Below are 15,354 nucleotides of genomic sequence, written 5' to 3'. Positions count from 1 at the left end.
GACAACCGAGTGACCCAGATCAGATCCAGTCGATGCTGCCGCCATCCACACCTGCGCTGCAGCCTCCGACAGACGCCCGTGACCTCAGGCACCCACGCACAGCACAAGTGACGCAGCTTCAGTGACTTTATGAAGCAAGTCTCACTGTAACTTAGCTGCTATTATCAGCCGTCCGTGAAAGATCCAACGTTCCAGGTTGATCTATTTTTCATACTGAAAATTTTGAAGTGTTCATAAAAAATTGGAAAAATTAAATCACAAATGTTTCGTTTTGTATTGTGGGAAAGTGTCAACCCATTTGGATGTATGGTTTGCGATTAAATAGCCTTTTGAGCTCAGATAAATAAAAAATGTGCATTCACAAGCGATTCAGTAGCGGCCTTTGAGCCCACGAGGGCGAGCCTGAAAGCCCCAAGCCCCCTACTCCACCACTCCCCCCACTCGCTCCCCTCCCCTTCCCCAGCCAATTTTTTTTGAAAACCCTCGTCTCCGGCGGCGGCGCCATGAATGTGTTCGCGGGGGTCGGCGGCAGCGCGGGGGAGGGCGCGGGGGCCGGGGCGGCGGCGGCGGCGAGGGACGCGGGATCCGCGGACTTCGGGGCGCTGCTGGAGCTGACGCCGCACAAGATGGCGGTGTGCCACCTCGTGCAGGTCTTCGCGCCGCCGGCGCAGCAGCAGCATCAGGCCCCGCCCTTCCCCTTCGACTCCGTCGCCCACCACAACCGCCTCGGCCTCTTCCTCTTCGCCCTCACCCGCGTAACTTCCTCCCGCTCCCACGCCCGTGCCCCCTCTCGCTCTTGTCCGTGTGCTCCCACCGCTACCACTCGGTGGAGACTAGCTTTACCATTATCTCTAAGCCCCATTGCATACAGTAATGTAATTAGCATCAAAATGCAGAATGGGATTCGTCTGCTGAAGTATTCATCTAGTTTGTAGCATTCAGTAAAGCATCAGTTGTTCGCCGGTTTAGCCGATTTTGTTATTGTAACTTCTCGGTAGCTGTTGTATTTTGCATGAGAAACTTGACAGCTGACGCAGCCACATTAGCGCTGATTCGCTATGGCCTTGCGAATGGCAGTGTTGTTGATATATGCAATTTGGACTTGGCTCGAGAGAATGTTCATCAATACATTTGGTGTCAATCGATTGCATGTAGTTCTTCTACTGTTTTTGATGTACACGGTTATATATATGTTGCCAAGTTCGAGGCCTTGTATGTATTGCATTGTAGCTTCCTTTTTCTTGTCTCCCTCTCCGATGCAACATTTTGACTCATACCTTATTCTTCTTGCAGTCATGTGAGGATTTTTTGGAACCGCCACTGGAAGAGCTTTTAAGGCAGTTGAAGGCGGTAGACGATTTAGTTAATGGTTGGCTTTGTGAGCAGTTGACAACCACACTGGCTGGGCTTAACTCACCAGACGATTTGTTCAACTTTTTTGATAAGCTAAGAGGTGAGCTTCACAGTATGGATGGATGTTTGAGTCCTTGCTATTCCCTTCTTAATACATGCCTCCCAAATAGACAGCTTACCCTGCAGTGTTTTTCGCCAGGTGTGCTCACTTCACCGGACGGTGGAAGTGTGGAAGATGAATTTCTGGACCCAAATAGTCAGCTTGGAGTTTTTCTTCGTTGCTGTATACTGGCCTTCAATTCCATGACTTTTGAGGTGCTACAACTAGAATATTGCACTGACATCCCTTTCTTTTGATATTTATATGCCCTTCTTTTGATTATTTTTATGCCCTTTCTCTTTTCTTATTTGGGGTATTAACTGAGTAGGCTGAAAATTCTTGTAGGGTGTCTGCCATCTGTTGGCAAATCTTGTGGCGTACTGTAACTCAGCTGAGGCTTCATATGATTTGGCAGAAGATGAGGACTTTAATGGTGAAATAGAAATGGGCGACCCGATGGATGCAGATATAGGTGTTAGATCTGGTGTATTTGACAGATATACTCAAGGCTATGCCACTGAGAGCCATATGGGGGAGAGCTCTTCGTCTCTAATCCATGCACCTATCTCACTTCATAATTTTGATGAAGGTAAACTTGAATTCTAAACCCTTTTAACCTAATTTTTAATTTTTAACTTTACTTTGATGGGACTGTGGAATTATTTGAATTTGCCAAGGAAGACAGAATAAATGGCACACCAGAATTTTTAAAATCATCTGTGACCAATAAGAAAGACAGAATGCAACAAGTACAACATGGAAGAAATGCTAGCTCAGAATTTAGCATGTAGTCAGTTTTTTTTTTGAGCTGTCATATGTGATCATGCAAAGAGTTATCCGCCCCTGAATTAGTATTGACATTAATGTCAAGCTTGTAATGTTTGCCTCCTAAGATGCTATCTTGACATCTGGTATTAGAAAAATGTACACTAGTATTCAACTGATTTCCTTCAAGCACATGCCATTTAAATAATGTCATCTAGCTGTGTCAGTGTGTCGGAATTATCACACTTTATTTTTTCATTATATAATTAACTAATTATTTGGTAATAGTAATGCCAGCATTTGCGGCTTCATCACCTTGCTTCTTTTTCTAATGCCTTTTGTGTACTGGAAAGTGAACCATTTGCCACTCAGGTTATGTGAATCATGTTTCAAAATATTACTAAATGATGCTCACCACAATTATTGTTGATTGATTTTTTTATTTTGTATATATGCTGGTTATTTTTGTTGCCAAACAGATTAGGTGACTGAATTTTACTCTTCTTTGTTCATCCACCATACCACATGAAATCTATTTGTGAGAATTATTTTGGTTTTACCAGGATGGCAGGGTGTCAAATGGTCAACTATACTTATATAGCATTTGTCTTCCCTTTTCTAGCCGATATTTTCAAAGCAGAGGATAATCCAACTTGTCTGAGATCAAGGTGGCAATTAGAGGCATTTCTGAACCAGCAAGCTGACGTTCTTGAAAAGTGAGTATCGTTTCCTACATTTAATCAGCTAATCCACGTATTGAAAACTAAAGGATATGCGCAGTGCCTTTAACGGCAGCTCTTTTGCTGCAGGGATCCCAGCTCAGTGCCTTTGAATTCATTTAACAACACTATGGCACAGCTTCAGACATTAGCTCCAGAGCTTCATCGTGTAAGTTATGCCACAGTATAATGCATCTGATATGTGACTATGACAGTGAACAGCTCCCAATACTTTTTGGTTTACTTTGTACCCTTGTTCTACCTGTCAGGTCCAATTCTTGCAATACTTGAATGCTCTTTGCCATGATGACTATGTTGCTTCATTAGACCATCTTCACCGCTATTTTGATTACAGGTCAGTGCCAGACCCTCAACCATACTATGGGGAGTGCTGATATTGTGACCACATTTTTTCCATAATTCAATGTTACTATTGAGCATTTAGTCACCAGCTCATTGTGTGACTTTTTGATGTTTTAACATCTGTTTTGTCCATTTAAGCAATGCCTGATGACATTTTTAAATTTAAGGAATGCCTTTTGTATGCAATGTCCTGATAAATCAGCATAGTCATGTTATGCTATAGAATCTAGACTGTTGAAGCATATACATGAAATAAAACCACCAAAAGTCTTATTCATTCAACAGTGTCACCTATATTATCCTAGTGCAGTGTTGCTCAATGCTACAGCTTATTTGTTGGCCTGCTCGCTAGGCTGAAAGGTTGGATTCTTTTGCCCACAACCCAAGATGTGATAATGACATGTTGCGTATGCTGTATATTGGAGACACAGTAACCTCTTGTAAATTTGTTCCTAACTGGTTATACTTTATTTATAGTGCTGGGATGCAAGGACTTTTCAGTCGTTCTTCATCTCCTCACCAAGATAATATTGTCGGAAAGTATGAGAGTGCTCTGCTCTGCTTAGGCAACTTGCATTGTTATTTTGGACATCCAAAGAAAGCCCTAGAGGTAATATAAGGTATTGGTTTATCTTGTTTTCTGCTATCAGCATATCACTCCATCGAGCTATTTATTTCAACATTGCACATTAATTATTGTTCTGTTGGGTTGCTTTCTTGCAGGCATTCACAGAAGCAGTGCGTGTTTCTCAAATGGTTAGTTTACTGAACTTGTCTATTTCTCAAATATAGTGTCAAAAACGCTCTTATATTATGGGATGGAGGGAGTAGAATTCTATCCAACCATGTTGAAAGAAACAATGATTATTCATGCCTTGCATGTATGTTACATTTTTGTAGTGTTATTTCAATATTAATGCAAGCCGCTCTTCAGTTGGCTGCTTTAACAGATGCGATATTTTTTTTTCAGAACAATGATGATTCATGCCTTGCATATATATTAGGAGCCATTTCCAATCTATTATCAAAGATAGGAATATCAAGCACAGTTGGACTAATTGGTTCTCGATATTCACTTGGAAACAATATTGGACTGGGCACACCATTGTCCATTCAGCAGCAGTTGCTTGTTCTGTTGAAGCGATCACTTAAGAGAGCTGATATGCTGAAACTTACAAGCTTGTTATCCTTTGATCACATCTCTCTTGCAAAATTTGATTTGAAGGTAAGATCTCAATTTGGTATTATCTGCCTTTATAAGGTCTTTAAGATACTTAGCTATGCTTAAGTTTCTTTGGTCATCTTACTGCTTTTGTATGCTGTCGGGCTGTCCTAGTGCTAGTGTTCAGACATGGGATCACAACTTTTATATACAGTGTAGCTGTGCGTCCTTGTTGATCTGTGTTTTCTTCTGACTCTAAACCTTTGCTTGCCAGCATGTCCAAAGGCCGTTGGTGTCCTTTGGCCCTAATGGTTCTACAAAGCTTAGAACATGTCCTGCAGATGTCTGCAAGGTATGCCACACTTAAGCTATAAATAATATCACACTCAGTCACTCATCCCCAATATAGAGGATGTATATGTTTGCTTCTAAATTAATTAGGTTTTCTGTCTTATGTTTTATTGCAGAATTTAAGATTAAGTTCCCATGTGCTGTCCGACTTTGGCGCAGATGGCTTATCAATTTCGAGTGATAATGGTAGTTTCAGCACCTCATGGCTTAAGAATCTGTCTGATGCTTCCAGTTCTTGGTGTAGTAGCTCAACAAAGCCTAGAAAATTTATTACAAATGACTTTGACAATTTCCACTTTCATGCACAACCAAGTTCAATACCTACATCAGTATTGCAATTAGCTGGCTCAGCATATTTGATGAGGGCCACTGCCTGGGAGCACTATGGAAGGTACTGTTCTCTGTTAATGTTTACTATAAAAATGCATTTTCATAGCAGAAATTGCAAGTTGTATAATTATTTTGCCAGCTTGGCACATAATTGTGGATGTGCTGGCAAAAGGGAGCGTTAGATAAACAATGACCAAATGTCTCAGTTTAGGAAGTGCAAATACTTGGGCTGCATGTTGTTGGACTATTCGTTGATACTGCTAAATATTAGATAACTTTAAATACTAGAAACAGCAGGATATTGGCCTCACCTGTTGTTACTTGTTCGATGTGCATACGGCCTTTTAAAAACTTTTGGTCTTACAAAGCGTTAATTCAACCCTTGGTCTGCTTCAGCCTCTTGCTACATGAAACCATTTGATCGTCTCCTTTGTTGCCAACTCTCAGCTGACGTTTTATTGCATTCCATTATTAGTTGAAGTTATGGTAAATCATATTATGGAATGAACTCCAATGTTTTTCTCTTTTTTTTTGCCCACTTGCTGTCTATATCCTTTCAAGAAAACTGATTTTGGTTAACTCTCTCCACAGTGCTCCGATGGTTCGAATGAATACGCTGGTCTATGCAACCTGCTTTGCTGATGCTGCAAGGTAGAACATAATGAAATTCTGGCAATTATATTTGTGTAACACCTCAACTTTATGTACATAATTATCCTGTACCATGCAAGCAGTAGCTTTTAAATCTCTTGATGCTTTGCTAGATATGTGATAGTATTGTATTTTCTTTAACAGTTCATCAGAGCTGTCACTGGCATATGTCAAGCTAATTGAACAGTTAGCAGTCTTCAAAGGATATTCAGGTTAGTTACTTGTATATGACCAACATGTATGTGCTACAACCTCCAAGAGCTATGTAAGTTTCCATAGTTTCTTATGGATTGATAATATCCATTTTTCTGTAGCGGCATTCTGTGCGCTCAAGCTTGCCGAAGAGAAGTTCCCATCCTCGACGAATTCGCAGATCCACCTTCTCAAAATGCAATTGCTACATGAGCGTGCCCTGCATCGGTACGAAGCTTCACTTCTTCTATCAACTGCACTACGTCTACAATTTGATCTGTTATTATTTGGTGTAAAATTGATCTATGTAGAGGACACCTGAGAATCGCGCAACAAATCGGTGATGAATTTGGGGTGCTCTCATCTTCTGTCAGTGGAGTAGACATTGAGCTAAAGACTGAAGCCAGTCTACGGCGTGCCCGCACGTTACTCGCTGCAAAACAGTTTAGCCAGGTTCTGAATTTACTTGCTTACTAGAGTTTACCCAAGAAGCACACGTGTTACGCATCTTATTGATCCTTTTATCTTTCATCCCTGCAAGTGGATTGACATATTTTGAACGCGTTTACTGTCTCCTTTGTATCCTTTGTGCAGGCAGCAGCTGTGGCGAATTCCCTTTTCACTACTTGCTACAAGTACAACATGCAAGTAGAGAATGCAAGTGTCCTTTTGTTACTTGCCGAAATACATAGAGTAAGACAGACCAGTTAATGTTGAGACTAGAACCTCATAAATATTGCAATGCCATGCAGAGAGAACTAATATTTTCCCTCCCTCTCCCACAGAAGTCTGACAACGCGGTCCTTGGCCTCACTTACGCATTAGCCAGCCAATCGTTTTGCAAATCGTTTAATTTGGATCTGCTTGAAGCTTCAGCCACACTTACTCTCGCTGAACTGTGGCTAGCTCTTGGATCTAACCATGCGAAGAGGGCCTTAAGTCTTGTTTATCAAAGCCTTCCTATGATTCTCGGCCATGGCGGTCTTGAGCTGCGTGCTCGGTCTCAGATAGTCTTAGCAAAATGTCACTTAACCGATCCAGAATTTTCAGGTATATAACCGGATGATGATTTCCTACCATGTGCTTCCTACTTCACATTCAGTTGCTTGATGGACCTCTGGTTATTTATTATGACAGTTTCTGAAGATCCTTGTGCTGTTCTGGACCCTCTAAATCAAGCGGCTGAAGACCTGCAGGTTTTAGAGGTGAGCTGACGGCTGCATCTCAAACTTCTCTTCCTGAATTGCTGAGACATTACCATCACCAGGATTGGGTTCAAAATGCATAAAGAGGACTATAAATCTCACGCAAATTTAAAATCCATTGTGATATGCAGTACCACGAGATGGCGGCAGAGGTGTACTATCTCAAGGCGATGACGTATAACCACCTGGGCAAGGAATATGAGAGGGAGGAAGCCGCGGCTCGTTTCAAGGAGCACGTCACCGCCCTCGAGAACCCGCGCGACGAGGAGGATTCACTCGTTTACTGATGTTGCACGGTTAATTTATAAACCCTTGGTAAAGCCGCAAAAAGGATGTCCTTCCAGTTTCTTGATAGGGTTCTCTGCAGATACGGCGACTTCATATTTTCCACACATGCTGAGATACTGACCCAAAGTGGTGCCTCATTTGCATGCAGAGTCCAAGCAGAGCGGCGAAAGTTTGCGCGCCGACATGATTCTCGTCCTTACATTTATGGATCTGTGGTGCTTGTTGACGAGATCATCACCTCCTGTGCGCACCAACTCCGCCATCATCCTGTTCCTTTTGGAATTCCGCTTGGTGGCTCAATGAGGCGGTCGGGTGTTATTTCAGTGATGTAATGGAGCTTCATGGTAGCAATGGCCGACAAGTGACGTTGTTGACGAAAAGTGTCAACGCCATATGCTATCTCTCTTTCGGTTTATATATAATGCCTGCGCGTATGTAAAACGGTCATTGATTTCCAAAATTTGGTCTAATTTGCCCAATATTGGTCAGTAAAGCTCAGTTAGCCAAATGCTTTTCGAGATGAATGTCCACTTCATCCTCTCTTTATGTGAAGCACGTGGCATCTTAGTTTGGTGGTGGCTTCGTGCGCTTAATTAGATCACTGCCATCGTAGTACAACTATATGATGTGGTTAATAGACCACTGTCATTTGTAGCAGAAAACGAAGCAAATGCAGGGAGAAGGGGTATTCAAATAATTTGGGGGAATAAATTATCTGTGCTTTGTGAACCTGCGAAATCTTGTGTAATAAGATGTCCATTTGTGTGCTCACGGCAAAATACAAAACACAAAAAACAAGATAAAGATAATAGGGTCATGCACACAGTTCCATTAGGGCATCTCCAACAGCTGTAGGATAGGTGTTGGTAAATTTGCCACCTCTAGGATATAATGATGATGTGACATGTAATAAATGTGAAGAGCGAGCAAAGTTGTATGTAACATAACCAACAACCTTTGCACAAGCTCCAAGGTGCAATAGAGAGCAATCACATTTATTTTCTCATCATCTATTGGATAGCTTAGATACAGCCTATTGAAATAGTTGTATAATAGCTTGTTGATTGATGACATGAACATTTTACCAACAGAACTAACATACAATCTATTGGAGATGCCCTTACACATATCCCTTACTCCCCGAATTTATCCATTACACATACCCGTACTGTACTGCCCGATGGATAATTTTTTTCTCCATACCCGCCAACCAAGAAGGTAAATGGGTACCGCCAGGCAAAAAATTGATGCTGTTTCTTTTCATCGGTTATGGGATTGTGGGTGGTGGTGGCAATTGTTAGCTTGCAGTGGCGCCGTTTTTTTTAAGATCCAACAATTGCTGGCTTTTCACTGCATTAGCAGGAAGCAATGGAAAAGAAACAAATGGGGGTTCGGGTCCTAGGTCCTAGGACCAGTGGCGCCGTTTGTGGATTTGAAGACCCTCTTGATTTACATTGTATTTTATTTGCCTTTTGTGTTGCATTATGGATCTTTGTTCTCCTTGACGGATAACATGTGATTAAAAAAAGTAACGAACATGGAGAAGGCCGGTTAGAAAACATTTTATTTTGGCTTAAATTTTGCCTTTTCGAATTTTGTGGTTTTTCTAATTTTTATTATATATAAAAAATTGTTTCCCATATCCGGACATACACCCTATATAGAAAAAATAGTAATAATTAAGAAGTAAAAAAATCTAAAAATATCTTTGAAATAAACTTAATCTTCCATTGTACTCATTAAAACCAACCTGTGGTTGAATGGTTAGAGGTACTGTGGTATCTTCAGCCCATCAGGTTTCAAGTCATGGTATTCACATCTATTTCTAGATTTATTTCAGAATTTCCGACGATGCGCATTCAGTGAGAGGAGACATTTCTACGATGACTTCGTAAATTTCAAGATGACATGGCAGCTCAGTCTTTCAAAGATGCTCGTAGGGATAGGACGTGCGTGCGTGCGTTCATGAGGACTGAGTGTATGCTCATAGGGGCGTCCTTCCTCGGCATCCTCGTCGCCGGGGCCGGGCATGCGGCGCAGGAGGCCGCCGCGGGGCTCTCGCCGGCGGAGTTCCGCCTGGCCCTCCCGCGCAGCCGGGAGTTCCTCGATATCGACCTGCCCCGCTTCCATCGAGCTGCGCGGCCATTGCCTCCGCCTCACGCTGCCGCCACGCCCCGCCGGGTTCCCCGCGCTCCAGAGGCTGTCCCTCTCCGGCTGCCGCGTCGACCTCGCCGACCTGACCCCCCTCTGCCCGCGCCTGCGCGTGCTCGCCGTCGCCGAGGGCCTCCTCGACAGCAACATCACAGTCAAATCGGGGTCGTTGGAGGAACTGGCTGCGGCGAACCTGAGCAGATGGACCGGCCGCATCGACGTCGACGCTCCCATGCTCAAGAAACTGGCGCTGTCCTTCTCCGTCGACGGCGAGCTCGGCGTGTCCATCGTGGCACCGATTGTGGACAAGGTCTCCTGGGAGTGCAGCTATTCCAGGCTCACCGTCGGGCTCGATCCTTGGAGCCTCTCAAGCGTGAGCTTACATGCCGCCGCTGAGGTGCCCGGGGAAGACGACGGCGCACGCTTGCAGCAGCACTCCAACGTGCTGTCCCTGCACATGTGGGCTTGCATATGTCTCATGTCCTACTCAACCGATCGACCTGATTATATATCTGACTGAATCAAACTCATGGATGGGAGACTAACATTTCCTTTGCCAGGGTCTGACTAGTTATCCTGATGCAGAACTCACTTTCGAGCAGGAGATTGGGAAACATTCTCTGCTCTGGAGCCACTTTTCACGACAATGGAGTGTGATTGTGATATAAGATCGGTGGGGCATGCTTTCGGGTCATTTGCGTTGCGCCTGCTCGGTACCGCTACACAAAAGCTCTAGATCATCTTCCAGAGACCAGATGTAATGCTTTGCTTCAGCTGTGGATCATCAGTAAATGCATAGATAGTACTAATCCACATTTGTTCTAGGTGAAAGCGGAATGCCCGGTAGAAATTGTCCTTGTGACGAGCCCAAGAGCTGGAGAAGCAAAGACATCTCCTTGATCAATCTTGAACAAGTGGAAATCGAAGGCTTGCGACGCTTATCTTTATTGTTCGCGCGTGTATAGTTTTATTGGCTATTGGTAGCATTCCAAACTGGTTTCAGACTTTGTCTTGTTTGCATGCAGGGTCAATGCAGAACAGCTAAAGCTCTGTGTTCTCATGATTCACATTGTTAAGGGTCTGCAGTGTTCCTGAACAATTTATATGGTTGGCTTGTTCTACGGCTGCCTGCTGAGTTGTGAAATCAACGGAATTTCGCTCCTGCGTCGTTGCAACTTTTGACCGGTTTATCTCAACCGGATGTAATCAGAAATGCTGATGCAACTTTTTATTAGCTTCTTACTGTTTTTCTGTCTACGACTTGTCCTTGTGTTAGTTCCAGCAAGCAGGCATGTGTGATGTGTTTGTCTGACGATAACAATACATATATGCTCCAGCCATCCAGCTATAGCTGCAACACCCATTCATTCACTCGCAATTGAAGCTTCAGATGATGTATCATGGCAATGTTATTTTGCTAAGGTTCAAATAATGAAAGGTCCAAATAATAACTGAATCGATGTGTTCAAACTGACGACATGAAAAGACAACATACCATCTACTCTGAAATACCATGCAAAATGTGCATACATAAGGCTCATACATCATATCCAACGTTGGGGTCTAACCCAAACCAAACATGTATCCTCCTGGCACACAACATGGACGACCACTCTCTTGTTATTCATGGTTCACTAGGATTCGGCGACTCTTTGTCAGAGAGAGTGCGCCTCGGACTGGGAGCAAGGCTGTCGAACTCCAGCAAAACTGGAAATGAGAGCTAGGGAAAAAAGGAGTATGCCCTGACAGCTCGAGACCCAATAAAGTTTCAGCGCCTCAGGCCACCGTCGAAGAAGCATCATTGGCGACAGAATCACACACGCGCGACGGTTCGGACCAAACACGGCGGATAGAAGCTAACGATTTATACAATCTTCCATCCACAGGATTGATAGCACCTGCCAAGGAGAATATATGGCACGCAGCACCTTGGAAATCCTGAAAAAAGGCAGAAGCATCTGTGTTACTACGATACTCGGATTAGCACCAGCTTTGCAAAGTTTCCGAGCGGAGAGAAGATACAACAGCAAAGAAAAAAGCAACAACAAAGCAGGTCCACACACTGTAACCAAAGCAACGTTCACAGCCTAAACTGTATTAAGACAAGACACTTCATAAATCAATTAAATTTCTAGTGACAAACTACCAAGCACACTACCCTAAACACTACTTGCTCTTCATATGAATGACGCAAACTACCAAGCACACAGGCCGCAGCTGGAATTTTTGCAACGTAAGTACGAAACTAATATTGTAGAAGCAAGTGAACTAACAACTGGTGCTGAATTGATAAAGTTGAAATCCGAGACAGTTATCACTCGACTCACCTAAACTGATATGATTACAACTTACAAGGATACATGGAAACAGATATTTAGTCTTAGTGACCGATCAGTATGTAACAACTCATAGTTTCAACAATGGACAACAGCACATGAATTACATTGCTAATTGCTTTCTAATAAAATCATGTCTTCCTTTTCCTCCAAAAGGGGGTTATACAATCCTAGGATTTTTTTTTACATAGGTTTCTAGTATATATATCTCAAAACAAGATTCCAGGTCACCAAATAAAACAATATTCAAATAGACACAAAAACCAGGTAAGCTTCCAGTTCTAAACTTCTATTATCACTTGACACACAAAAACAGCTATGGTTACAACTTATAAGGATACATGGAAACAGCTATTTAGTCTTCATCACCTATCAATTTGTAACAACTGTTTCAACCATGCTCAACGGCACAGGAATCACATTGCTAATTGTTTTCTAATAAAATCAATTGTTCCTTTTCTTCCAAAGGGGGGGTTATACAATCCAAGGAAAATTGTTACATAGATTCCGACTATATATCGTCAAAACAAGATTCCAGGTCACCAAATAAAAGAATATCCAAATAGACACACAATAGAGGTAAGCTATTAACAGACGATTTTACAGTATAGAGTATAGACGGCACAAGCACTCTCATGAGTTTGCATATACATAATTTGAACATGTTAGTCCAACACAAAATTAGCTAGCAAATTATTGTCCTAGAGTGGTCTTGCTAGAAAAAAAATTATCTAATAAAAGCAATAAAAGAAGACACTAACCTTCACTGCTTTTCAGAACTGGGTAAACAGCCAGAAGGCAATGTCCCCATACCCCCACAGCCTGGGGGCATTGTGAATCCAGATTTCACACCCCCTATGCATTGGATGTTTGCAATATCCCCAGTGCCTTGCCCAAATACCTGACCACTCATAGCACCATCATCACCCATTGTTCTCATCTGCATTCCTGTATTGCAGTACATCTGATCGTTGCATCTGAAATCACACGAGTTCATAACCTGGGCACTGCCAAGAAACCCCCCCTGATCAACACCAGAAACCAAATCAACGTTCTTCACAGGCCGCTGGTAAGGGAAAGTGCCAATCTCCCCATCGATCCTCCCCCTGATATCAACAAGCAGGCAGCGGAGCCTGGCAGCCTCGGCCTCAAGCGCCGCGTGATTCTGAAGCTTCTTCAGCAGCTGCTTGTTCAGAGCCTTCAACTGAACCACCTCTTCCTCCAGCAGCGCCGTGTGGGCCTTCTTCTTCTCCCGGTACTTCCTCACGGCTGCGCGGTTGCCAGACGGCCGCTTCTTGGAGGCACCGCTGTTCTCGGCAGGGGAGTCGGCGCCGCCATCCGACGACGCCGAGACGATCTTGGTGTGGACGTGGACGCAGGTGTGGGTGTGCGAACTGTCGTCGACGGGCGGGTTGCAGGTGTGGGTGTGGGTGCAGGCAAGGTGCTCCGTGTCGTTGAGGATGCCGTCGAAGTAGCTGTCCATGGAGCAGCCGCCGCCGGGCAGATCGGCGCCGGTGTCCGAGCACAGGTACGCCTCCGGGTTGGAGAAATCGAGGTCCCCGTCATCCATTGCTGCAACCAGCTGCTGCCAAGAACGCACACCAGTCACCTGGCAATGGAACAGCAGGCATCGATCACGTTCCATGGTTTGCCACCGAAATTCCCCAACGTATCTATCAGCAGTGCTAAACGAAGGGGAATTCGCACCATGAAAATTTATTAAAACTAAAATTAAAAGGGAATTCGCTGCCAAAATTGGATCTCGTCATAGATGGTGCGCCGCTCCCCAAAATTTGTGGAAGTTAACTGAATGGATTGGTTGATTAATAGCTGGATCGATGCGGAGAAGGTCACACGTACCTCATGAACCAAGGTTGCGGACGGACGGAGCAGGGGCGCGATGAAGTTGGGTAGATGGGAGCTGCCGGAGATGGCGACGCGCGCGATAGGCGCGCAGCGGAGGGGGCGCGAGGCGCCGGCGGTGAGGCTACGCGGCGGCACGGCGGCGGCTCTAGGGCGTGGCGGTGGTGGGTCAGATGTATTTTTCCGGAGCACGAGAGTCGCCGCAAAACAAAAGAGAAAAAAAGGGGGCCCCGTCGATTTTGACGATGGAAGACTAGACGGCCGATTTTCTAGAAAAAAAGTAAAAGCACCGTAGGTCCAGAACTTGCATCTAATGTGATGGTTTAGTTTTAGAACTTGCAAAAATGCACTGATCTGTCCAGACCTTTCAGTGCACTGCGGTTTGAATCAAAAAATAACGGGGGTATTTGCAAAAAAAGGCCGTGTTGATTTTGAGGATGAAGACTAGACGGCCGATTTTCTAGAAACAAAATAATATATTGATTTTTTTAGAATTATATATATTGATACTTGGCAGGGACTTTTTAGCAACCTTTCTACATCTTCTATGCCTCTGCACTTGCTCCCTTCTGGTTCACAAAAGGTTTATATCATTGATAATTTTATATGGAGCATAGCTCAAATGGTTCAAGTTTCGGTCATGTTGGTTTAGTGAGAGGAGACTATGAAGTGTTTGTGATGACTTTGTCAGTCTCAAAATGTGACGCCAGCTCAATATATCAAAAGGTGCACGTGCATGCTTTTGAATGTATGTGCATGTATGTGGGCATCTATGAGTGAGTGTCTTGTACTCAAAATAAACAAGAGACACATGCAATTTTTCCCGCTATTTTTTGTTGTAATATATGTATGTGTCATGTAATACATGTATGTACAAGCACACAAGGATCTGGATAGAAGCTAACCCTTCCCACACAAGATCTCATCTCCTTCACCCTCCCCGCTCGGCACCGGAGCACCCCCGCCGACCGTCACCCGTTCTCTCCAGCGTACACCCTCTCCCCGCCGCCGCCGCCAGGGGCGTCGCAGGCAAAGCCTGTGTGCCGCAACGGTGGCGGCGGCGTTTCTCCTCAGCCAACGATTCGGTTAGGACGGCGGCGGTCCGCGATGGCCAAATCTATAGTAGTGGAGCGGGGCGGCGGCGGCGTTCGACGACGGGTCCAGCGGCGGCGGCTTGGGCACTCGATCTGGGTCCAGATGGGCTTCGGGCAGGACACACTTGTTGATGTCGTCTACCGTCCCTTCAACGGCATGCTGCCCCTGGAATCGACCCGCATCACGAGGACGTCGGGGCTCCGGCCCTAGCCGTGGCGGTGGTGGCCGCCTCCTTTGCCGGAGATGGTCAACCTGAAGCTGGATGGTCGGATCTCCAGATCCGTCATCTAGTCCTGGCTGTGAGATGGGGAGACGGAGTTGCTGGTGAAAACCGAGCCGATGGCGGGCGATAGCGGCATCTTGCGTCGTTACCTTAATGAAGGCATCGTCGTGTAGCTTCTGTCGACCCACTCGTGCTGCTTCGGGGGAA

The 15,354-nt window shown here is 44.5% G+C and overlaps 3 protein-coding genes across 4 annotated transcripts; 2 read left to right on the top strand and 1 right to left on the bottom strand.

Moving 5' to 3' along the window:
* Nucleotides 1-479: 479 nt before the first annotated feature.
* On the top strand, nucleotides 480-8,003 carry LOC119298839 (anaphase-promoting complex subunit 5-like). The gene is made up of 21 exons (XM_037576145.1): nucleotides 480-755; nucleotides 1,294-1,453; nucleotides 1,553-1,668; nucleotides 1,799-2,042; nucleotides 2,841-2,934; nucleotides 3,028-3,106; nucleotides 3,207-3,292; nucleotides 3,778-3,910; nucleotides 4,024-4,056; nucleotides 4,271-4,525; nucleotides 4,737-4,814; nucleotides 4,930-5,204; nucleotides 5,735-5,794; nucleotides 5,939-6,006; nucleotides 6,109-6,214; nucleotides 6,298-6,439; nucleotides 6,581-6,679; nucleotides 6,772-7,036; nucleotides 7,124-7,191; nucleotides 7,323-7,506; nucleotides 7,628-8,003. Exons 1-20 carry the CDS (start codon nucleotides 504-506, stop codon nucleotides 7,476-7,478), a joined length of 2,769 nt encoding a protein of 922 aa, XP_037432042.1. The 5' UTR covers nucleotides 480-503; the 3' UTR covers nucleotides 7,479-7,506; nucleotides 7,628-8,003.
* A 1,471-nt stretch (nucleotides 8,004-9,474) lies between these two features.
* LOC119298838 lies at nucleotides 9,475-11,028 on the top strand. 2 transcript variants are annotated; one of them, XM_037576144.1, is made up of 3 exons: nucleotides 9,475-10,387; nucleotides 10,456-10,544; nucleotides 10,656-11,028. In XM_037576144.1, the coding sequence occupies exon 1, from the start codon at nucleotides 9,509-9,511 to the stop codon at nucleotides 10,148-10,150; it is 642 nt and encodes a 213-aa protein (XP_037432041.1). In that variant the 5' UTR covers nucleotides 9,475-9,508; the 3' UTR covers nucleotides 10,151-10,387; nucleotides 10,456-10,544; nucleotides 10,656-11,028. The 2 variants fall into 2 exon arrangements, with proteins under 2 accessions (XP_037432041.1, XP_037432039.1); XM_037576142.1 differs by having other exon boundaries at nucleotides 10,456-11,028.
* Nucleotides 11,029-11,062: 34 nt separating this feature from the next.
* Nucleotides 11,063-14,046, bottom strand: LOC119298837 (basic leucine zipper 19-like). Its single transcript, XM_037576141.1, has 3 exons — nucleotides 13,827-14,046; nucleotides 12,728-13,575; nucleotides 11,063-11,568 (listed from the first exon to the last, which is right to left on the bottom strand). The coding sequence occupies exon 2, from the start codon at nucleotides 13,534-13,536 to the stop codon at nucleotides 12,730-12,732; it is 807 nt and encodes a 268-aa protein (XP_037432038.1). The 5' UTR covers nucleotides 13,537-13,575; nucleotides 13,827-14,046; the 3' UTR covers nucleotides 11,063-11,568; nucleotides 12,728-12,729.
* Between the last annotated feature and the right edge of the window lie 1,308 nt (nucleotides 14,047-15,354).

This window comes from Triticum dicoccoides, chromosome 5A, assembly GCF_002162155.2.
Source record: "Triticum dicoccoides isolate Atlit2015 ecotype Zavitan chromosome 5A, WEW_v2.0, whole genome shotgun sequence".
Lineage (NCBI taxonomy): Eukaryota > Viridiplantae > Streptophyta > Magnoliopsida > Poales > Poaceae > Triticum > Triticum dicoccoides.
This window is presented reverse-complemented; position numbering and strand designations above follow the sequence as displayed.